The sequence below is a fragment of the Larus michahellis genome, chromosome 16 (genome assembly GCF_964199755.1).
Source record: "Larus michahellis chromosome 16, bLarMic1.1, whole genome shotgun sequence".
Classification (NCBI taxonomy): Eukaryota; Metazoa; Chordata; class Aves; order Charadriiformes; family Laridae; genus Larus; species Larus michahellis.
Genome location: NC_133911.1, coordinates 2,204,386 through 2,226,261, shown reverse-complemented (window position 1 = coordinate 2,226,261; position 21,876 = coordinate 2,204,386). Strand labels below are relative to the sequence as shown.

At 60.8% G+C, this 21,876-nt stretch overlaps 3 protein-coding genes across 8 annotated transcripts; 2 read left to right on the top strand and 1 right to left on the bottom strand.

Annotated features, from left to right (window-relative positions):
* Positions 1-1,517: 1,517 nt before the first annotated feature.
* On the bottom strand, positions 1,518-9,815 carry LOC141732054 (chloride channel protein ClC-Kb-like). Of its 4 annotated transcripts, XM_074560355.1 has the most exons (21): positions 9,674-9,815; positions 9,046-9,152; positions 6,493-6,676; positions 6,268-6,396; positions 6,021-6,149; positions 5,782-5,921; positions 5,593-5,670; positions 5,387-5,465; positions 5,181-5,306; positions 4,978-5,062; positions 4,779-4,880; positions 4,019-4,103; positions 3,761-3,937; positions 3,583-3,652; positions 2,935-3,045; positions 2,632-2,845; positions 2,412-2,545; positions 2,244-2,335; positions 2,077-2,160; positions 1,854-1,940; positions 1,518-1,726 (listed from the first exon to the last, which is right to left on the bottom strand). In XM_074560355.1, the coding sequence occupies exons 3-21, from the start codon at positions 6,590-6,592 to the stop codon at positions 1,688-1,690; spliced, it is 2,061 nt and encodes a 686-aa protein (XP_074416456.1). In that variant the 5' UTR covers positions 6,593-6,676; positions 9,046-9,152; positions 9,674-9,815; the 3' UTR covers positions 1,518-1,687. The 4 variants fall into 4 exon arrangements, with proteins under 4 accessions (XP_074416456.1, XP_074416454.1, XP_074416457.1 ...); XM_074560353.1 differs by lacking the exons at positions 9,046-9,152; positions 9,674-9,815 and adding an exon at positions 6,775-6,916; XM_074560356.1 differs by lacking the exons at positions 9,046-9,152; positions 9,674-9,815 and adding an exon at positions 6,775-6,916 and having other exon boundaries at positions 6,021-6,065.
* Positions 6,691-8,462, top strand: HSPB7 (heat shock protein family B (small) member 7). The gene is made up of 3 exons (XM_074560358.1): positions 6,691-7,268; positions 7,444-7,577; positions 7,973-8,462. Exons 1-3 carry the CDS (start codon positions 7,142-7,144, stop codon positions 8,156-8,158), a joined length of 447 nt encoding a protein of 148 aa, XP_074416459.1. The 5' UTR covers positions 6,691-7,141; the 3' UTR covers positions 8,159-8,462.
* A 299-nt stretch (positions 9,816-10,114) lies between the features above and the next one.
* Positions 10,115-20,256, top strand: ZBTB17 (zinc finger and BTB domain containing 17). 3 transcript variants are annotated; one of them, XM_074560576.1, is made up of 17 exons: positions 10,115-10,257; positions 11,589-11,673; positions 12,151-12,268; positions 14,460-14,666; positions 14,835-15,023; positions 15,270-15,434; positions 15,566-15,694; positions 16,093-16,331; positions 16,428-16,570; positions 17,010-17,310; positions 17,429-17,516; positions 18,067-18,183; positions 18,326-18,446; positions 18,618-18,748; positions 18,848-19,063; positions 19,666-19,755; positions 19,867-20,256. In XM_074560576.1, exons 2-17 carry the CDS (start codon positions 11,668-11,670, stop codon positions 20,151-20,153), a joined length of 2,547 nt encoding a protein of 848 aa, XP_074416677.1. In that variant the 5' UTR covers positions 10,115-10,257; positions 11,589-11,667; the 3' UTR covers positions 20,154-20,256. The 3 variants fall into 3 exon arrangements, with proteins under 3 accessions (XP_074416677.1, XP_074416679.1, XP_074416680.1); XM_074560578.1 differs by lacking the exons at positions 11,589-11,673; positions 12,151-12,268 and having other exon boundaries at positions 10,121-10,257; XM_074560579.1 differs by lacking the exons at positions 10,115-10,257; positions 11,589-11,673; positions 12,151-12,268 and adding an exon at positions 12,309-14,045.
* Positions 20,257-21,876: the final 1,620 nt, after the last annotated feature.

The following is a 21,876-nucleotide window of genomic DNA, read 5'->3' as shown; positions in this document are numbered from 1 at the left end:
GTTGTGGTCCCATCACCCTATGACCACTCTCACCCCGTAGAGCACCCTCCATAGGTGCTCTGGTTCCCCTCCTCATGGTCCCCTCACCCCTCTGAGCACCCACCATGAGTATTACGGGTGCTGTGGTCCCCACGCCCCATTGAGCATCACTCTCAAATGACACAAATGCTGTGGTCCCATCACCCCATGAGCACCCTCACCCCACCGAGCACCCTCCACGGGCGCTCTGGTCCCTCTCCTCATGGTCCCCTCACCCCACCGAGCACCCACCATGAGTACTACGGGTGCTATGGTCCCCATTCTCCACTGAGCAATGGAGCACCTTCCACGGGTGCTGCGGTCCCATCACCCTTCGAGCACCCTCATCCCATTGAGCACCCTCCATGGGTGCTCTGGTCCCCCTCCTCATGGTCCCCTCACCCCTCTGAGCACCCTCCATGGGTGATATGGGTGCTGTGGACCCCATGCCCTATGAGCATCACTCTCAAGTGATGTGGGTGTTGTGGTCCCATCACCCTATGACCACTCTCACCCCATAGAGCACCCTCCATGGGTGCTCTGGTTCCCCTCCTCATGGTCCCCTCACCCCACTGAGCACCCACCATGAGTATTATGGGTGCTGTGGTCCCCACGCCCCATTGAGCATCACTCTCAAATGACACAAATGCTGTGGTCCCATCACCCCACCGAGCACCCTCACCCCACCGAGCACCCTCCACGGGCGCTCTGGTCCCTCTCCTCATGGTCCCCTCACCCCTCTGAGAACCCACCATGAGTACTACGGGTGCTGTGGTCCCCATTCTCCACTGAGCAATGGAGCACCTTCCACGGGTGCTGCGGTCCCATCACCCTTCGAGCACCCTCATCCCATTGAGCACCTTCCATGGGTGCTCTGGTCCCCCTCACCCCACCGAGCACCCTCCATGGGGCACATGGGTGCTACAGCCCAGCCCTGCTCCCAGCAGCCTCACCCCCACCCCAGCACCCATCCCGGCGCCTCTCCCATCGCCCGCCCCAGTTTTGGGGTGTCTCCCTGGCGCTGACCCCGCTTCACCTCTCCTCCGGCTGGGCCCGGGCATGCCCGCCTCGCCCAACCTGCTCTGCTGAGCATAATTACCCCGGCGGGCTTAATTACGTCTTCGTTAGCACCTGCCACACCCTCCGCTCTCCCCCAAAAACACTGCACCCCAGTTTGGGGGTGGCACCAAAGACCTGGGGGGGGGGGGGGGGAGGTTCAGCACCCCATTTTCCCCAGAATCTTGGGGTTACAAAGCACCCACCGCCCTTATTAGTTGCGCTAATTAAGGATAAATATGTGCGGATAAGGATAGGAGGGGTCACGGCGGGGGGTGTCGCAGAGACTGGGGCACTTCGGTGCGTGTCCCAGGGCTGGGCGCAGTTTTGGGGTGATTTGGGTGGTTTTGAGAGCTGTTGTGGGGTATGGGGGGGGTGGGGTGTGACACCCCCCCCCAAAAATTAACCCCATGGGGCTGGAAGAGGAGGAGGAGGAGGAGGAGGAAGAGTGAATCATCAATCATCGATGGATTTAATGCAGGAGCACACTCTGCCAGAGAACCGCCACCCCCAGCCAGATGCCTGGGTTCCCCCGGGGGGGGACACCCCCCCCCCCAGCTCTTTCCATGGGTGACGTCCCCGGGGAGGGGTCCCTTGGGGTCCCCAAAAGTCGTTACTTGGGGTTGGCGAGCTCCTCGATCGCTCTCCGCAGCTGCAAGGGGACAGAGGAAGTGGGTTGGGGTCCCGTCCCCTCCTTGTCACCCTCCCCGCCTTGTTGCCCCCTTGTCCCCTCCTTTTCCCCCACCTTGCCCCCCCGTCTCCCCCCCCCCGCCCCTCACCTCCACCCGGCTGACGGCTCCCACCAGCTCCCCGACGCGGGTGACGAAGATGCGCTGCAGCTTCAGCAGCTCGAAGAGGTGATGGGCCTTGGGGAGGTGACAACAGGGACACGTGGAGACAAAGCCACCCCTGCCCCATGTCCCCTCGCGGTGACACAGAATCGGGGAGGAAGGGGGGGTTGGTGCTCCCAGCCCCATCAGGATGTGTGTGTCCCCCCCAAACCTGGTGCAGGGAGGTCCATGGCGAGAGCTGGAGCATGATGGGCTCAATGGCGCAGCTGTCCCCAAGCGTCCCCATGGTAGCCAGCTTGGGGAAGATGCCATGTTAATTTCTGGGTGGAAAAACAGCTTTTTTGGGTGCAGTGGGGTGCGCAACCCCCCCGCATTTACCTTCTCCCCAGGGGGTGCCTGGGGATGCTTGTGGCTCTGGAGGAAGGTGACCAGCTGGGCCCTGCTGATGGTGCCCACCAGCGTGGGTGACCCTGGGGGACGGGGACAAGCCTGGTGATGTCCCCCTCTGGTTGTGGTGACCCCCCCTCCCCATATCCCACATCCCACCTGTGCTCTCCACCACGGGGTATTCAGCATCAGCGGAGGCATCCAAGGCCATCAGCACCTCCTCGAAGCCATCACCCTTGGCCAAGGTCACCACCCGGCGCTCCATGAACTCCTCCACCATCACTTGGTAGGAGCTGGTGATCCATAAAATCCCCAAATTTCCATCATTTTGCAACAAATCACCCCAAAATATGAGGTTTTCAGGCAGGGGGGGGCTTACGCCATGTGCCGGCTGCGGATGGGGGGCAGGTAGGGCAGCTTCTTGACGATGATGGTGCCATCGTAGAAGGATGGTTGATGCTTCTGGGTGATGGCGTTGGCCACCAGCACGGCCAGGACGACGGGGAGGACGTGGCCCAGGTGACCAGTGACCTCGCACACCAGTAAAGCCGTGGAGATGGCGTGGGTCACCGAGCCCGAAAAGGCAGCCGCGCCTGCCGTGGAGAACCGGGAGGGGGGATGTCAGTGCATGGGTGGTGGGTGTCCCCCACTCACGGGTGTCCCCCCCTCCCCACCGACTCACCGGCCAGGGCGTAGCCCCCAGGGATGATAGGGCGCAGGTCCCCCTCCGACCAGAGGCCCCGGGGGAAGAGCAGGGCCACCGTCTCCCCCACTAAGCGCCCGATGGCGGCTCCTAAAATGACAGGGGGGAAAAGGTGGGGAGACAAACGCCCCCCCCCCTCCAAATGGTGCAGCTGGAGGTGACCACCATCCTGCAGCCTGCCCTGGGATGGATGCAACCCCCCTGACCCACAGGGCTTGATACAACCCCCGTACCCCCCCCAGACTGGATGTACCCCCGCCCCAGACTGGATACAAACCCTGTACTCTGCCCCCAGACTGGATGTACACCCCCCAGGATGGGATACAACCCCTGTACCACCCCCCCCCGCCCAGACTGGATGTACACCCTCTGGGACTGGATACAACCCCTGTACCCCCACCCTAGACTGGAATTACCCCCCCCCCGGGACTGGATGTAACCCCTGTACCCCTCCAGACTGGATGCAACCTTCCCCAGGGCTCAATCCCCCCTCCCCCAGTGCTGGATGCAACCCTTGTCCCCCCCGCCAGGGCTGAATACCCCCACCTCCAAGGGCTGGATGTACCCCCTGTCCCCCCCAGGGCTGGCTGTCCCCCCCAGTCCAAGCCAGCAGACGCCCAGACTCACCGTAGATGAAGATGGGCATGAAGTAGCCAGCGGGCAGGGGCAAGGTGGTGGCCAGGATCAGCATCCAGAACTAGGGGGGGGGCAGAGCCCAGCCGAGAATTGGGGGGTCATCCCCACGGGGACACCACCTCGGGGGCAGGGGGGGCACATAGGGACTGGAGGCGGGGGGCATGGCTACCTTCATCAGCAGGAAGAAGGCCAAGGTGCCGAAGACTGTGGCGGAGGGGTGGCACCACTCCTGCCAGAGCTCCCGACGGTCCACGCCGGGGGGGTCGGCCATCAAGGAGGCGTTGGGGACCAGCTCGCCCCAAGTGCGGTTGTCGAAGAGGGAGGTGAGATACTCCTTCATGGTGAGCTGGAAGGACAGACGGACATCCTGAGCACCCGCTGGGACGTGTCGGAGTGCCCTGGGGAGCCCCATGTCCCCCCCACTCACCCTGGAGGCCATCAGCTGCCCCAGCCCGGGCGGGAAGGTGATGGAGGCGAGGAGCAGCACCACCAGCACCGTGTAGACGGGCTTGCTGGAGGGGGGAGAGGTGGGGCTGGGAGGCGTGGGGACAGATGGACGGATGGGGTGGGCGGGCAGGGTGCAAGGGGGGGGCCCATGGATGAAGAGGGTACGTGGGGGGGGACCTATGGACACCCAAGGTGCACAGGGTGGGTGGGCACGGGGTAGGGGGTGGACACAAGGATGCCTGGGAGGGGACATAAGGATACACAGGGTGCAGGGGGGTGGACACATGGACACACAGGGTGCATGGGGCGGACACACGGACAACCAAGGTGCATGGGTTGGACACAGAGGGAGCGTGGGGCGGACGCACGGACACTCAGGGTGCACGGAGTGGATGCAGAGACACGCAGGATGCAGGGGGTGGATGCAGGGGGCGGACACGCAGACACCCAGCGTGCACGGGGTGGAGGTGCAGGGCGCATGGGATGGACGCACGGACACACAGGGTCCATAGGGTGGATGCATAGGGTGGACACACAGACACCCAGCGTGCGTGGGGTGGAGGTGCAGGGTGCGCAGGGTGCATGGAGGGGGGGGCACACATATACGCGCACGGTAGACGTGCAGGCTGCATGGACGCGCAGGCTGCATGGCGCGGATGCACGGACACACAGGGCGCATGGGGGAGATGCACGGACAGGCAGGGTGGAGACAGACAGACAGACAGACAGCCAGTACGGACTCGGTAGCCAGCAGCTTGGCCGTGAGCCGGTTCTCCTTGACGGCCGCCAGCAGCCAGCGCTGGCAGAAGAGGTAGGCGCAGGCCACGAGCCCACAGATGGCCCTGTGGAGGAGAGGGAGGGTACAGGCAGGGTACAGGCAGGGCACAGGCAGGGTACAGGCAGGGGCGCAGGCAGGGGCACGGGCAGGGCCCTCCTTACCCCAAAATCACAAAAAAGAAGGTCTCCAAGAGGTCAAAGGGGAAATCAATCTTGAGGTCGCTCTTAAAAACAGCAGCGATGGTTTCTGGTTGGAGGGGATAGAGTAACGGATGTGTGATTTTGGGAGCGGGCACCCCAGAAATGCTATGCCCGGTGGGGGAAGCAGAAAAGGGGGGGTCAGCATCCGGCCCACCCTGTCTTGCCTTGCTCGCTATTGAAGACGGCGAGGAGGCGAAACATGAAGGCGCCGCAGGTGGCAGCGAAAAAGCCCCGCCAGTAATCCCGCACGGCGAAGTGGGAGGACATCACCTCGATGCTGAAAAGCACCCCTGGGAAAATGGGAGGCGGGGAAAGGGTTAGGGAGGGCTTTGGGGGTCCCCAGGGTGGGATGGGGGGGGGGGATCCTCACCGCTGATGGGCGCCCCAAAAACCGTGGCCACCCCGACGGCTTGCGCTGCCACCAGCATCTCGTTCTGCTTGAACTTGTTCTGTGAGGAGGGGGTTTAGCCATAACCTCAATTTTTTTTTGGGGGGGGGGAGTAAAATGAAATCCCCCCCTAATCTGGGGGGGGGGCAATGACCCCCCTCTTAATTCTGGGGGGGAAGCACCCCCACCTCGTACTCCCTAATGACCGAGGTCCGCATCTTCCCCAGATATGCCGCGGCCATGGCGGAGAGGTGGACGAAGGGACCCTGGGTGCCGAGGGGGGGGGACACAGCGCTGAGTGTCCCCGCCACCGCGGCACCAACCGAAACCAGTGGCAATGCTGGGAACCTGGGGCGGGGTGGGGGGAGATCCCTCACCACTTTGCCGAGGAAAACGGTGCTGCCACACATCAGGGTGCAGGTCAACCCCACCACCTTGGCTCCGAAGTTTTGGATGGCCAGGTAATCCTCCAGCACCACGCCCGTCAGGATGGTCTTCAGCTCCGGGATGCCGGAACCTGGAAGGGGTGGGGTGGTGGATCCAAATTTTAGGGGTCCCCTCACTACTGGGGGGCGAGTTTTGGGGAGCTGGGAATGTTGGGGTGCAGCCAGCTCACCTCCCGAGTGTGGGGTGATGCTCTGGGAGAAGCCGGTGGAGAAGGCTGCCAGCGCCATGGGGTACATGGTCCACGAGAGGTATTTGAGCACCAAGATGTCACCAACCTCTTGGTAAAGCCACCGGTGGGCTGGAGAAGAAGCACTGGGAAGGGAGATGCCCCCCCCCCGCCCCCAAAGGACACCCCCCCCATCCTTGGTGAACACCCAAACACCAGGTGAAGGACCCCAGGGGAGCCCCTCGTTTACCCTCGAAGAGCCTGGAGACAAGGAGGTCCATCATGAAGCTGATGGTGGCCATGAGGACCCCCAGGATGAAGAGGAAATACCAATCCTCCCCGACACGGAAAAGCTGCTGCTTCACCCACTCCAGGCACCCTGCGGGGAGGGGGGGGAGCAACGGGGTGATGACCCTCCTAAAAAATACCCCCACACCCCCAAGGTTTCCCCCCCGGCCTTGGGTGGGGGTCTCACCTCGGAGCTTCTTCCGGGCTTTGGGGCAAGGTCTCCAGCTCTTTTCCGACACCAGTACCCTCTCCTCCTCCTGCAGCCCCCCGGGGACGGGGCGCTCCATCCCAGGGATGTTTTGGGGGACAGGACCCCCCCCTTTATTCGGCACCCCCTCACCGGTCCTCCTGCCTCAACCTCCGTCGCTGGACTGAGTTTGCAAACGAGCTCATTAAAAACGACCTTGACGAAGCTGACGGACCCGCTCGGGCTGGAGCGAGCCGGGTTCCCCCCCGCCCCCTCCACTACCTCCAAGCTTCCAATCCTCAAATACAACCCAGGGCGAGGAGTATTTAATAACTAATTTAATTAATTCTCATTATTATTCCTTAATAATAGGCAGGAACGCCGGCATCGCATTCCATGGCACTGGGGGGGGGGGACAGAGAGGGGAAAAATTTCCACCGTCTCCGGCGCAAGACCTAAATTTAGCCCGTTTTACGAGAGGTCTGGCAGGCGGCCGGGAGCCTTAACGAGGCTTTAAAAAGCACGTCAAGCCACCCCCCCCGAAATAACAGGCCCTGCTTCGCCTTGGCAGGGAGGAGGACGAGGAAGGGGGCTTTGCTCTTCCTCCCCGGCGGGAGCTGGGGGTCGAAGGTGAGGGGCGAAGCAGTGGATGAACGGGAAATCCTCGTCTGCTTTCCGATTGGAGCGCAGCTTTCACCGGTCGGCATCGCCTGCCGACACCATGGAGCTTTTTGGGAGCTTCGTCCGCCCCCGGGGTGAGACTTTGGGGTTCCCAGGTGAGTTTTTTTGGGGGGGGTTCACCCCATTTTTAGGGCTGGGATGCCTCCTCTTCCCTTGTGCCGGCACATGCCTGTCCCGGAGGGTTTGGGCGAGTCGGAGTGGTGGGAGAAGTGTTTAGGGGGGGGCCCCCCCACCGAACCGTGGCTGTAACACCCCTCCTCTCTCCGGCAGCTCGGCCCGGCAACACCGGCACAGTGAAGACCTTGGGCAACACCTATCAGTTCACGGTGGACGTCTGTGACTTCGCCCCCGAGGACATCATCGTCACCACTTCCAACAACCAGATCGAGGTGCATGCCGAGAAGGTGGGTGCTCCCTCCCTTCCCTGCTTACCCCCAAAATCCTCAACCAGGGAACCCCCCAACTTCCACCCGACTTCCTAACGGCCCCAGCCATAACCCCAGTGAGGTTTAGTTCACCATTTCCTCATCTTTTCACCCCTTATTTCACAGGAGCGAAGCTCATGAGACTGAACAAACTCATGGTCTATAATCACCCCTCTCCCAGCAGGTGGGAACTGAAAAAAAAGCACCTTTGTCCCCCCGCCAATGCCACCCACATCCCACCTGTCCCCTCGGGGAGATAAATATTAACACCACACACAAGGCGTGACTGCCAGCCTCACCCAAGGGCAGGGAACAACAAGCCCTCATCCCGCCTGCACCCTAAAATCGCCCTTTTCCACCCATTTTTTTCCCAGCTGGCTGCAGACGGCACCGTCATGAATACCTTCACCCACAAATGCCAGCTGCCTGAAGATGTGGACCCCACATCGGTATCGTCCTCGCTGGGGGACGATGGCACGTTGACCATCCGGGCTCAGCGACAGCCCGCCAAGCACGCCGACCACGTCCAGCAAACCTTCCGGACTGAGATCAAGATCTGACGGGTCAGGGGAGTCCCTTTTCCCCCCTTCCTCATTAATTATTTGGGTGATTTGGGAAGGAGGTGGGACGTGGGGTAGGGGACGGGAATGCTCCCCCTCAGGGTCAGACCCATGCTGGGGGCTGGCGTGGAGAGACACATCCCGTCACCCACCAGAGAAATTCCAGAGGGGAGTCCCAACTCCAGAGGGTTGATGGGGAAGATCCGGCATGCCAAGAGCCCCACCGGGAGTAAGGAGCGAGGTTCCCTTCCCCAGAGCTTGTCTCTGTATATACAGCTTGTGATAAATTATTGAGAATGCCTGACTGCTGCCTCCTCCGTTTTTTAATGTTTTCTTGATGCTTTTCCCCCAGAAGGGCTGTGGGTTCAGCCCCGAGGGGTGTCTCAGTAAGGGGTACTGTGAGTGATTCCTCCTTCCCGACAAAAACACAGGCAAGGAGCCGCCCTGGCTCCCCTCCGGTGCCCACAGACCCGTTTATTTCCAGCCCGGGGTGACTCATTTCTTCCCCGCCGCTCTATTTCTGAGCCATTCCCTCAGCTGTTCGGCTGCTGGCCCACCTGGAAGGTCACCAAATCCTCCTCCTCCCCTCGCCCACCAGCACCCATCACCCTTGGGGAAGCCCCGGGCAGTGGCATGAGCCAGGATGATGGTCCCAGTTTAGCTGCCAAACCCAGGGGCTTCTTTCTGGGAGCCAAACACTCCCCAAAATCCCCCCCACGAGGGCCCGTCTCCATCTCCCTGTGTGTACAAACAACAGCGAGGCACCCAGTCGGGGCAAGAGGCTGTTTATAGCTACCACACGCCGCCTGGCTCGTGTTGCTGCTCAAGCTCTGAGGTCAGCTTGTCCCTGCTTGTCCCCTGATGATTTGTGACTTGCATTAACACACCTGCAGCATCGGGGCGCACACAAACACACTCGGCTCTTCCACCATCTCCTCAGGTGGTTTGCCTAACGGCATCGCCAGTGACTTGGGGGACTCCCTACCGCAGGATGCTGCGAGGAAAAATGTATAAAAGTTATTTAAAAAGCTCTTAATGGCCACAAAACCCCCCAGCACAGGTTAGGAAATTGGAGCCATGGGGGTGAGGAGCAGGGGTGATGCCCTGTCGTTGATCCTCTGTGATGGGCCGTGTCTGCCCTGCCCCGAAATGCCACCCCTGGGTGCCCAGGGCACCCCAGCACTCAGGCAGCCACCCGCCGCGGTGACAGATTGCCATCTAGTGGTGGCCCTCATCCGTGAAGCCCAGCAAAAGGAGAAAGAACAACCCCCCCCCCTCCCCTTTTTCTCCCCAAAGCTGGCTGGTTCTGCACGGGGGAGATTTGCGAGCCAGGGAGCGGGGCCGAGGGATGGCTCAGAGCCCCATCACCGAACCGACCCTGCAGCAGCTTGGCCCCGCTATGGGCCCATTTTAAGCAGGCAGGCTGGGAAATCCAGCCTTAGGCGGAAACAGGTTGATAGGAATAGGAATATTATGCTTTTGGGGCTGCCTGTACCTGCCCAAACTCACTGGTACCTTGCAATACACGCCAGTAAATGGCTGCCTTCAAAGCCACGCAGGGCTCCTCATGCCACCTTGGCTCCGCACACCCGCCTGAAGGGGTTTTCCCAGGCATCGCATAACTTTGGGCTTACGCTGACCTCCCGGGGCCGCCACGCTGGGCCTGCTCCCTGTGGAGACGCCAGGACACCATCATGGCGGCTCCCCAACACCTCGGCCTAGGGGCGTGGGCAACCCTGGGGGGAGAACGGAAGCCCTCAGGGGCACACAGCGCGGCGGAACGGGGCCATTTGCCCCTCGCGGTGCCGCAGGGCCAGCCCGGGGCGGGGCGGGGCGGACCGGCCCCTGCCAACTCCCCTCCCCTCCGCCCGCCCTCCCGCCACTGTCATGGCGGCGCTCCTGAGGCGAAGGCGGTGCCACGCGACCCCGCCCCGCCCCTCACCCGGCCGCGCGTGCGCGGCGGCGGCGGCGCCGGTGGGCGGGGGAAGGGCGACGCCGCTTCCGCCCGGCGCCAAGATGGCGGCGCCCTTTGTCTGGAGGGTGTCACGGCCGGCGCCGCGGGCGGCGATGTGAGGCCTCCGCCGGGCCCGGCATGGCAGGTAGCGGCGAGGGGGACCGGGGAGGGCCGCGGGCACCCCGGGGAGCGGGCTGGAGGGCCTGGGACGGGGCCCCGCGGGATACGGGGGCTGGGAGGGGAAGGGGGCTGCGGCCCAGCTCGCTGCTCGGGGGGTCCCCCCCAAAAAGGAGCCGGTTTTGGGGCCACCCCGGTGTGCCACCCCCGGTGTTTTTTTTGAGGGGAGGCTGCATGGGGGTCCCCCCATCCCCTTAGCACCCCGGGGGGGCTGTGGCAGCTCTTCCCCCCCGGATTTGCCCCCTCACCCCGTTTGACACCCCCCCCAGGCCGCTGCCAGGCCCAGGGCGGCTGTGGTGAGGGGGATGGAGGGATAGCGGTGCTTGCTGGCGTCCTTCCAGACATGTGTCCCCCCAGCGAGCCGTGGGGTGATTCAGGGTGAGGTCGGGAGCGAAGCCGCGTCCCCCCGCGTGTGGGGCAGCCGCCATCCCCTCAGGTCACGCTAAGGCCTCTGTGGGGGACGCAGCCCTAACACCCGACAGCGCGCCAGACGAGTCCCCTGGCGCTGTGCGAGCCGTCTACCTGCGCATCAAGGACGTCGCCAGTGGAAGAATGGAGAAAACTTCAAAGCATCGTGCAGCAACTCAAGGGAAAAAGGGGTTTTCTCATCTTCTGGCGTCTTTTTCTTTTTTGGCACGATGACAGCCCGTACTGGCTGTACGTGCCCTCTGCAACGCCGCTTTCTGGGCACGGTCGTGGACAAGCTGTATTTCCTTGATTGTGTTTCTGCATTAGAAGCTTAGGCTGAAATTTCAGAGGTTGGGCAGTGTCACAAAGACAGGATCTTTGCAACAAGACAAAGGTTTCATAGTTCATCATCCGGGTGCTGGAAACGGGCGGTTTTCGTGGCAGAGCTCGAGGTCTGGCGATGCCTCGGCCACCCCGCTGGCTCCCTGCCTGCTGCAGCCCAGGGCTCCAGTTACCTGCGGGCAGCCTTGCCTGCGCAGCCACCTCGGGAGCTGCACAAGTGTATCCGTGGGCCCAAAAACTAAATAACTGAGGGGTCTGCGGAGCATCTGTTTGCTGGGTGAGGGGGCAGAGTCTCTCTGCTTATCTCTCTCCTCGTGTCTTTCTCCTTTTAGTTCCTTTTCACCACGTTTTTTTCCTGCCTCTCATCGCATGTGATTATTTTTTCCCCCTCCTTGCAGCTGAATACGAGCTCGCCTTTGGGTTTCGCTGCTGACCACAAATTCCAGAGCCTTTCCCTATTTCATAATTTGTATTATTAGCACATCTGTACCTTGAATGCTCCGGTCAGATCAGCTCTTAACTTTATTTTTTTAACTGAAAATGTTGCAGAATCAGTTACTGGAAATGAGGACAGGCTCCTCTTCGCAGAGACTGAAAGGATTAGGGCTGCTGACACACGAGAAGGGAGATGACGGTAGGCAGAAAGTAAACCCTCTCTTCCTTTTTATCTTCTCAGCATAAGAATGAATGGCTGAATGGTGGCAGCATTGAAAGGCAACATTTAAATCACTATTTTTTTCCAATTTACGTAAACTTTGGGGGTTTTTTAATAGGTAGATGCTCAGATGGCAGGTATGGGGAGAGGTTAATGTCATTAATAAGGCCAAGAGAGCTTAACAGAGCTCATGTGGGAAGCTCCCTGGGACCGCATTTATCTCTGCGAGTGCGTGCGGCGGGTGTGGGTGTTCTCATAACAAAGCTTTTCTGTGATTAATCGGGTAATGAGAGACTCGACAGCCGTGAGAGGTCAGGAGGGGGAACGGTGCTCGCATGCCTCCGACAAGGTGAAATCGGGGTGTGGTGGGTCCTGGGTCGGTGGCGTTGGACCTTGGTGCCTTCGACACTCAAGATTTGGGTTTTAAAACGGAGCTTTGCGTCCTGTTTCTCCCAGGATGGCCGCGTAGAGACTGACTTTAGCACTGGGAAGGGGGAAAACTCTGGAGGAGAGCCGCAACCGTCTCGCCTGCAGCCTCGGTCCTCCGGATATCTCCGATCCTTGCAGCGCAGGGGTGAGATCGGGCACCCATCCTGGCTTATCTTTGTTTTTCAGATGAGGAGCTCTGACACATGTCCTCAGACAGTGCCACTACCTTAAACAGGCGACAGTGATGGGTTTGCACTAATTAATGGGGGATAATTAATTTAGCGGTCGGGGGGGACCAGCAGTGCCTGATTTGGATTTGCCCTCCCAGATCCATCCCTATTTGCAGTCGAGGAAAGAGACAGATGTTGGCACTGGAGCCGCAAACTGGCCCTGCCAAAGCGGTGGCAAGGAACCAGGGTGGCGTTTTGGGTACACCATGGGTTTTTTGGTCCAGATATTTGGGATTTTTACAGCTTTAAGTCAGGGATTTTAGTGTGCAAAGATGATCTCAGCTGTTGGGGGGAGGTTGGGCACTGGGTTTGGGTGTGAGAGTGATGCGCAGCTCGTCCCAACCTCTGCCCCGCTGCGCTCACGTGCTCCAACCAAGCTGTAAAGTGACGTTATGGAGGAAACCGCAGAAAAGATGAAGTTTTTCAGGAGGAGTTGGATTTCTTGGGATTTTGCTTCCCTCGCAAAGCTCGGGTGCGAAGCTGAGGCGAGTCCAATCAGGGAGTGATAAAAATCATAATTCAGATGCAAAGTGCCTCCTACAAATTACCAAAAATAGCCTTTTAGTGCATCAAACAGTCGTGATTTCTCAGGTCGTGCTGCGCAGGGCTTTCCAAGCACGGAAGGCAGCATTGCTTGTCCTGCTGGGAAAATCCTCCCCTTTTTTTCCGGAGTTTCCTTTGCAAGGGTCACACGTATGTGGGGGCTGAGACAGATTTTGATACAAATACTGATTTTTCTGGCTCTCAAGGGATGTATTTTGGGACAGGCTGTGGGTGTTTGGTTAAAAAGTACCCCATGTTTTGAAGAGCTGGGGAAAGTCGTGGCGGTGAGTTAATTGCGAAGACAAATAGCTGCTTTTGGGAGTGAAATGTTCTCTCTCGGTACATGATCTGGTGCTGTTGGAGGTGTCGGGAACGGTTTCGGAAGCCAGATCGATCCTTGGGCAGAAGATCTTTCAGCGGGCGCGTTGCTAGCACCCGCAGCAGACAGGAGGAGGCTCCCTCTGCCCGCCGTGCGTGCCTGCTGCGCGCTTGTGCGTGCTCGAATGGATCCAGGGGAAGGGACGTACTCACGGCTGCCTGGTTTTGTGCATCCAAACCCGTTGCCTTTCCCCGACCTGAGACTCCCCATCCTCTTTTTAAGAGCTGGTGAAATGGAAAAGTGACTGCTATGGGCTGGAAACCTGCGGAGAGACGTCAAGCGCCGACTTAGCATCAAAACCAAGACTTTCCCTGGGCATAACTTTGCCTCTGCCAGCAGGCAGAGCTTTAGGGGCTTCCCGGCCTGGCAGGTTGACCCAAATAACCATGGATTGTCCCCGTTTGCTTTCTCCTCGTCCCTTGCTCATGGATGAAAAGATCCCTTCAGCCCGTGGAGGAATAATTTTCGGAAAACTAAGCCAAGTGCAAACCCTTCATTCTCTACCCTGCGCTCTGTGGGTGCAGCCCGGGAGAAAACCCGACACGTGGCAGCAGATCAAGCTTGCCGACAGGGACTTTGTTGAAAAATTGGCTTTCGCGGCGTTTCCAGGATTTTGCCAGCCTTCCTCAGCCAAAGTCATGCTTTGAGCAGGGAGAACTCCCTCTGGACACACAATAAAAAAATTAAAATCCCTCGGCATCATGATGCGAGCGCCTCAAATGAGCAGGAGCTTGAAGATTTTGATGAACGCTTTCCGCGCTGCGCCTGCGGTAGGAGCAGTGGCACCGCCTGCTCCCCAAAGGGACACATTGGCAGAGGCAGGAGGGTTCCTACTTGCGGGTTGGGCCGGATGAAGAGCAATAGATGTGTTTTAAATGCTGCTAGGATGGCAAAAAAAAAAATATGGACTGTTCAATCAGTTCTCTCTGCAGCCCCGTGTCAGCGTTGTGTGTGTTACAGGAGGAGTTTTGGGGTTGTATTTGGTGGGGGAGGCTGACAGCTGTAGTGAGGAGCTGAAATTAGTCCTTTTTGAGCCACGTTTTTTAACTAACAGGGTGTTTGGGTTGTGGTTAATCCATGACTTTGTGATCTGTCCTGTTTCGTGGCCCTTTCTGATGTGGCGTTGGGGTTTCGGCACCCGTCTCACCCTCCCTCCCGGGTTTTGTTTTTTTTTCTCCCCGCAGCCATGGATTTCCCCCAGCACAGCAAGCAAGTCCTGGAACAGCTGAACCAGCAGCGGCAGCTGGGTTTGCTCTGCGACTGCACCTTCGTGGTGGACGGCATCGACTTCAAGGCCCACAAAGCCGTGCTGGCGGCGTGCAGCGAGTATTTCAGGATGCTTTTCGTCGACCAGAAGGACGTGGTGCACCTCGACATCAGCAATGCGGCAGGTAGGCAGAGGGTTGTCTGATATCCCTCCCAGCTGCTTAAACGGAGCAGTTTGGTGCCCAGGGTTTGAGGGAGGCTCTTCAGCCTGTTATTTCATGCACGTCGGGCTTGTCAGAATTGCGTGGCTGAGGGGCGAGAGCTTATTTCTGCTTGCGTTGCCTCCCTTGCAGGCCTGGGCCAGGTTTTGGAGTTCATGTACACGGCTAAGCTGACCCTAAACCCCGACAACGTGGAAGATGTGCTGGCTGTGGCGGGTTTCCTCCAGATGCAGGAGATTGTCAGCGCTTGCAACGCTCTCAAGTCCCTCGCCGTGCCGGCAGAAAGCCCCGCCGAGAGCCAGCGGCCTCCTGCCGAGATCGGTATGTAGCCTCCTCGCTTTCCCTCATCCAGGGAGGCTGGAAATTGCCCCACAGAGCGGCCACCACACAAATCCACGCCCTGGCTACATCTCCTGGTGCGCGAGGGCGTCTGGATGGGGTTTGATCCCCTTCTGTGGCACCAGCAGTTGAAGAACTGATGCGTCCTTGAATCTTTATGGGATTTGGGAATCCTTCTAGCAGCCATCAGGCAGCAAAAGCTGGAGCGCTTTGCCTTATCCCTCGCAGGGGCTGACAAGGCGACTCTCGAGGACAAGAGGTCGACTGCAGAAGCTCTGGGTGATCTCGACAAAATAAAACCAGCCCCTCCTGACCCGGAGGGGAAGGAAGAGACACCCGTGGCCGCAGCAGCACAGCCCGAGGCACAGGCGGAGCAGCTGGGTGGCCAAGCAGGTGAGCCACCGGCGGATGACACCCAAAATCCCACCGTCGCCCCCCCCAACACACCCTGTCCTGCTGCTGGGCTCTGCTGCACGGAGCCTGATGTCTCCTCCAGCGTGCCCGAGACACTCTGTTGTTTGTAGGAGGAGACGCTGCTGTCCATGAGGGCCCCGCCGCCGAAATTCGCGGCCACCCGCAGCCAGCGGAGAGCGTGGTCGGCAGCGGCAGCCCCGCGGCGAAGGACAGCATCTCTCCGGGCGCTGAAACGGGAGGTGGGTTCATGAGCGAGGGCGGTGGCGGGGACTTCGTTTCTGCCCATGCCCTTCGGCTACGCAAGGACTGAACCCTTCTTTTCCGTGCAATTAATTTTGTTAGTGTGAGGTTTTGCGAGTTGCGGAGCCCACGGGAGCAGTTTTCCGTGGGAAGCGCTGCTCTGTCTGCACAAGCTTTTGGATTTTAGGGCTAATAACCTGCAAATCCAAACTGAGTCCAGGCAGAGGTCTCAGCACCTGTGTTGTGCGATGGAATACCAGGATTTCCCCGAGTGCAGTAGGGCAGCTCTGATCCCTATTGCCTTAAACCTGGGCTTAGAGTTAGGAAATACGGGTGAGTTTTGTGTCTCTGATGCTGCTCCCGATCTCTAGCGTCCCTGTTTTCTAACTGCCTGCAGAAATGGAGCTGGAAGGGAAGGAGGAAGAGGGGGAGATGACGGCAGAGGATGAAGAGGAGGCTAAAATCCCTGAGGAAGAGCAGCCCCGGTTAGAAAACGGAGAAAACGCTGAAGATAACGAATCGGGAAGCACCGACTCCGGGCAGGAGAACTCGGGTGAAACCCGTCTGTTGCGTTCGGGTACTTACAGCGACAGGACCGAGTCGAAAGCTTATGGCTCCGTCACACACAAGTGCGAGGTGAGGCCGTCCGCGGCCCCGAGCGAGGTCTCCGGGCCCCTGGGGACACCGGGTGTCACCGGCTGTGCCTGCGTCTCTCTCTCTTTCCATCCCTAGGACTGCGGGAAGGAGTTCACCCACACCGGGAACTTCAAGCGGCACATCCGTATTCACACAGGCGAGAAACCCTTCTCCTGCAGGGAGTGTAACAAAGCCTTCTCTGACCCGGCTGCGTGCAAAGCCCATGAGAAGACACACAGGTACGGCAACGCCGGGGACCCGGAGGTGCCACCGGGGCGAGCTGGGTGGAGAAAGGCTTGTGACGATGCCGGCGGCTGGTGAGGGCGTAAAGGTTTGAGCAAGAGGCCGGTACGGCAGCCAGCGCCGCTCTGCCTCTCGCACTGAGACTCCCAGCAGCTTGTTTGGACGGTGCCGGGTGCGGAAAGATGCCGGCAGCGCTAAAAAAAACGTGGCTTTTTGCTGCAAAAGAGCAAATCCTCGTGAAATCCATCAGCGTGGTGGGGTAGTTTGGGAGGAGGTTTATCTTTCTGCCCCTGTCCTTCCCTTTTGCGTTGATTCAAGACATCCTGTGGGATCCGGACGGGTCTAGATGGGGTGGTGGAGCTCGGATCGGGGCGGTGAGAGCTCGGCACACTGGTTTTTCCTCCCCCCGGCGTGACAGCCCCGTCTCCTCCACAGCCCGCTGAAGCCCTACGGCTGCGAGGAGTGCGGGAAGAGCTACCGCCTCATCAGCCTGCTGAACCTCCACAAGAAACGGCACACGGGGGAGGCCAAATACCGCTGCGACGACTGCGGCAAGCTCTTCACCACCTCCGGCAACCTCAAACGGCACCAGCTGGTCCACAGCGGGGAGAAACCGTACCAGTGCGACTACTGCGGGCGCTCCTTCTCCGATCCCACCTCTAAAATGCGGCACCTGGAGACCCACGACACCGACAAGGAGCACAAGTGTCCCCACTGCGACAAGAAATTCAACCAGGTGAGTTGGGGGGGGGGGAAAAACCCGGACCCACGGCGGTTCGGGTCCTTCTGGAGGGAGACGGGGGGGTGATGTGTGCGGGGGGGGGCGCTCTCGGCATCCCTCTGTCTGTCCCCAGGTGGGGAACTTGAAGGCTCACTTGAAGATTCACATCGCGGACGGGCCCCTGAAGTGTCGGGAGTGCGGCAAACAGTTCACCACTTCAGGTAGCCCGGGGTTGGTAGGTGGTGAGGGCTGAGCGACGGGGGTTTGGCTGGCTTCGGGGGGCGGGGGGACACGGGGACGGCTCAGTGGGGGATATCGGAGCAGGAGGATGGGTTTCATCCTGGGCAACGGCGGGTTTTAAACCTTCCGCTGGGGTGCCGCGGTTGTGGCGCATCAATTTCTCCCCCTCCCTGGGGCTGGGATGGTGTCTCCCATGGGATCACGGCCCGGAAGAGCCTTTGATCCAGGTTTTGGGGATGGAGACATCTCTCCCCATCTCCCCAAACCCCCGCAGAGCCGGAGGGGTCCGGATGAGCCCCACGGCGTCTCCTCATCCCCTCAAGAATTGGATTCTTGTTCCGGCTGTGCCTGCTGCCACGTTATTGCCTGATCCTTGGCTCCAGGGATCAGCGCAGCGTGGTCCCTGCTCCGTAAATAACAACGGGCTTTCCCGAGGGAGCTACCGGGGGTGCCGGGAAGGAGGGTGCCAGCGTCCCTTGTGTCGTTCCGCCCCCCCCACCCCCGCCATGTCTGACCCTCGTCTGCTCTCAGGCAACCTGAAACGCCACCTCCGAATCCACAGCGGGGAGAAACCCTACGTCTGCGTCCACTGCCAGCGTCAATTCGCCGACCCGGGAGCGCTGCAGCGACACGTCCGCATCCACACCGGTAGGGAGACGGCTCTGCCACACCCCCCCCCACACACACACCCACCTTTTCCCCAAAGGGATTGTGGGGGGGGGGGGACGGGACCCTCCTGCTTCCCCGTTTCCAAGTTGTTGATCCCTTCGGCTGTCTCCCCCCCCTCCAGGAGAGAAGCCGTGCCAGTGCTTGATCTGCGGGAAAGCCTTCACCCAAGCGAGCTCCCTCATCGCCCACGTGCGCCAGCACACGGGGGAGAAACCCTACGTCTGCGAACGCTGCGGCAAAAGGTGTGGGTCCGACCCCCCCCCTAAATTTTAGGGGGCACCTCCACCCACCCTCCACGGCCGGGGGCCGGAACGGCCCCCGGCCTGTGGAGGGTGGGTGGAGGTGCCAGAACGTCATCTCGTTGGGGACAGGCGATGGCGGTGGACAACTCTTGTCCCCCTCTTCCCGCCCAGGTTCGTGCAGTCGAGCCAACTGGCCAACCACATCCGCCACCACGATAACATCCGCCCCCACAAATGCACCGTCTGCAACAAAGCCTTCGTCAACGTGGGCGACCTCTCCAAACACATCATTATCCACACCGGTGGGTACCGGGACAGCACACCCCCCCCAACTTTTCAACCACCCCCATGCCCTCCCCCAAAATTTCTCATCTCCCTCCCTCCCCTGCCCCGACTTCCAGGGGAGAAGCCGTTCCTCTGCGACAAATGCGGCCGCGGCTTCAACCGGGTGGACAACCTGCGTTCCCACGTCAAGACGGTGCACCAAGGCAAGGCGGGCATCAAAATCCTCGAGCCGGAGGAAGGCGACGAGGTCAACATCGTCACCGTGGCTTCCGATGACATGGTGACGCTGGCCACCGAGGCCCTGGCTGCCACCGCTGTCACCCAGCTCACGGGTGAGCTGGGGGGGGGGACCCCGGCAGCCCTCCTAAAAAAAGGGAGGTTTATCCGTGGGGGGCGGCCTGGGGGTCCCCGAGGTGTCCCAAAAGGGAGGTTTATCCGTGGGGGGCGGCTTGGGGGTCCCATAACTGTCCCCAAAGGGAGGTTTATCCGGGGGGGCGCGGCCTGGGGGTCCCCGAGGTGTCCCAAAAGGGAGGTTTATCCGTGGGGGGCGGCCTGGGGGTCCCCGAGGTGTCCCAAAAGGGAGGTTTATCCGTGGGGGGCGGCGTGGGGGTCCCCGAGGTGTCCCAAAAGGGAGGTTTATCCGTGGGGGGCGGCGTGGGGGTCCCCGAGGTGTCCCAAAAGGGAGGTTTATCCGTGGGGGTCCCTGAGGTGTCCCAAAGGAGCTCAGAGGTTTATCCACGGGGGGCAGCACCCTCTGCCATGACCTGGGAGCTGTCACAGCGTGACTGGAGCCCCTTCCTAAACAAACACCGTTGACGGGCAAAATCCAGCGTCCTGCTCCGGCCGGGATCTTCCCCCCTGTCTCCTTGCCACACACCCCCCACCCCTCACCATCGGCTCTCCCTCCTCTTCCCGCCCCCCCCGCCCCCCGCAGTGGTCCCCGTCGCGGCCGCGGTGACGGCGGACGAGACCGAAGCACTTAAAGCCGAGATCACCAAAGCGGTGAAGCAAGTGCAAGAAGCAGGTGAGAAGGGGACGGGGAAAGGCGGGGGGGGGATCTGCGATTTCCTGCCCCGCCGCCGCCCCCCACCCCATCATCCCTCCCCCCCCCCCCCCCGCCACTTTTTCCTTGCAGATCCCAACACCCAGATCCTCTACGCCTGCGATTCCTGCGGGGAAAAATTCCTGGATGCCACCAGCCTGGCGCAGCACGTCCGCATCCACACGGCCCAGGCCCTCGTCATGTTCCAGGCCGACACGGACTTTTACCAGCAATACGGAACCGCCGCCGCTTGGCAAACGGAGCAGGTCATTCCCGCCGGAGAACTGCTCTTCCGAACCCGCGACGGCCCCCCCGAGACCCCCGCCGCCCCCCTGGCCCCCGCCCCCACAGCCGGGGAGGGTCAACCCCCCCCCGAGTGACTCCCCCTCGCCTTTATTTAAAAGACAGCTGCTTGGAAACGGTGTAAAAAGTGTATTTCTGGAAGCAGAGAGATGGAATAAATTGCAATATTTTCTAACGGCTGCTGCTGGGGGGGGTGATGCTGATGGCACTTTGGGGGGCCCCCCCCCGCCCCATCCCCAGATCATGCGGTGGGGGGAGGAGGGGGTCCCCAGCCGCGGAGCCCCTCGGGGGGGGGCAGTTACTGAAATACTCGTTTAATCGCTAATGAGGGCACAAGTGATTGAAAAGGGGGATAATGGAGATGATAAAGGTTAAAAAAAAAGGTGGCGGTTTAGGATTTGTCACTGGGGCTTTTGGGTTGAAGAGAGGGGAGACATTCCCTTCCCCCCCCCCCAGCTCCCCCTGGACCGAGGGTGAGTGGGGCTGGAGGCGGAGGAGAGCCCAGTTTGGGTTTAAAAAAGGACAAAAACGTTCTGCTGGGCCCCTAGGATCAAGGCTGGGGAGGGGGGGGGGAGGGCATGTACGCAGCCTGGTTCTGCCCCCCCCCCACCCAGGGATCTGGGGGCTCAGCTGTCACCACTGTGGGGTGTCCCCACTGCTGTCAAGGGCGGGGGGGGGGTCTGGGGGCTCCTGGGGTCAGGGGTTGGGTGTCTGTCCCTGTGGCCCCCCCCCAACCCGGGTGCTGGGGGGGGAGGGGGGGGGTCAGCACTGGCTCCATCCCCATCCCTCGTCCCCCTCAGTGCTGGGGGCTGAGGGGGCTGCACGTCCCCCAACATGGAGGGGGGAACATGTGATGGAGGGGGGGCCTCCAGGCTCAGGGACCCTGGGGGGGGGCTCTATGGGGGGAAAGGGCCCGATCCAGGCTCTTCTCGGGGTGCCCTGGGGCAGGACAAGGGGCACACAAACCCCCCCCACACACACACCCCCCACCCAGCCCTGTGGGGGGGAGGCCTGGGGGCACTGAAGTCAGGACAAGGCCTGAACACCACCCACCCCCCCACACACCTCCCCCCGTCACCCCCCCCCGCCCCCGGCATCCGTGTGTCCGTCTGTCCATGCGCTGGTTTTTGGAGGCATTTTTAGGGCATTTATGCCAGGGGTGAAGGAGGAGAGCGTCCAGCTGGGTGGGCATCTGGCCGGTTGGATGTACGGGTGTCCGTGTGTCCGGCTGTGGGTGCTACTGGCCGTGTGTCCGAGAGCATGACCACGTCTGTCCGTCCAGCTAAACACCCTCCCCACCCCCGTGGCCGTGACACCTTCCGTGTGTCTGCCTGGACCTGCTGTCCGTGCGTCCGTCTCCCCAGCCGTGTATCCTTAGGGCTGTCCAACCGTCCCCCTGTCCGTGTGTCCGGCTCTACCTGCAACTGTCCGTGCGTCTGTCCGGGCACCTGTCTGTCTGTCTGTCCCCAGCCCCGTCCCCATCCCTGGGGGCTGGGGGGCGGAATTCAGGGCTGCCCTGCAGGGGCACAGCGCCACAGATGGGGACGGATCCAGCTGGACGGACAGACGGACGGATGGTCGGATCCACAGCTGGACACAGGGACAGCGGCAGATCCAGTCGGACACACGGACAGGTCCAGGTCCAGCCGGACACTTGTACATCCCACCAGCCGCTCCCCTCCTCCACCCCCTCCCTGGGATTAATGCAAGGAAAAAAAAAAAAAAGGACTTTTTGCCCCAAAGGCGAAAACCAGGAATTTCACCACACCACACCCCCCCCCCCCCCCCCGGCAGGATCGG

Coding starts and splice junctions, on each gene's coding strand:
- LOC141732054 (XM_074560355.1), bottom strand. CDS start 6,592: ATGGAGCGCCCCGTCCCCGGGGGGCTGCAGGAGGAGGAGAGGGTACTG. Junction 3,046..3,582: donor CATGCCCATCTTCATCTACG/GTGAGTCTGGGC, acceptor CTGTCATTTTAG/GAGCCGCCATCGGGCGCTTA. Junction 2,546..2,631: donor ATCCGCAGCCGGCACATGGC/GTAAGCCCCCCC, acceptor ATGGATCACCAG/CTCCTACCAAGTGATGGTGG.
- HSPB7 (XM_074560358.1), top strand. CDS start 7,142: ATGAACGGGAAATCCTCGTCTGCTTTCCGATTGGAGCGCAGCTTTCAC. Junction 7,269..7,443: donor TGAGACTTTGGGGTTCCCAG/GTGAGTTTTTTT, acceptor TCTCTCCGGCAG/CTCGGCCCGGCAACACCGGC. Junction 7,578..7,972: donor TCGAGGTGCATGCCGAGAAG/GTGGGTGCTCCC, acceptor TTTTTTTCCCAG/CTGGCTGCAGACGGCACCGT.
- ZBTB17 (XM_074560576.1), top strand. Junction 14,667..14,834: donor CGACATCAGCAATGCGGCAG/GTAGGCAGAGGG, acceptor CCTCCCTTGCAG/GCCTGGGCCAGGTTTTGGAG. Junction 19,064..19,665: donor CGCTGTCACCCAGCTCACGG/GTGAGCTGGGGG, acceptor CGCCCCCCGCAG/TGGTCCCCGTCGCGGCCGCG.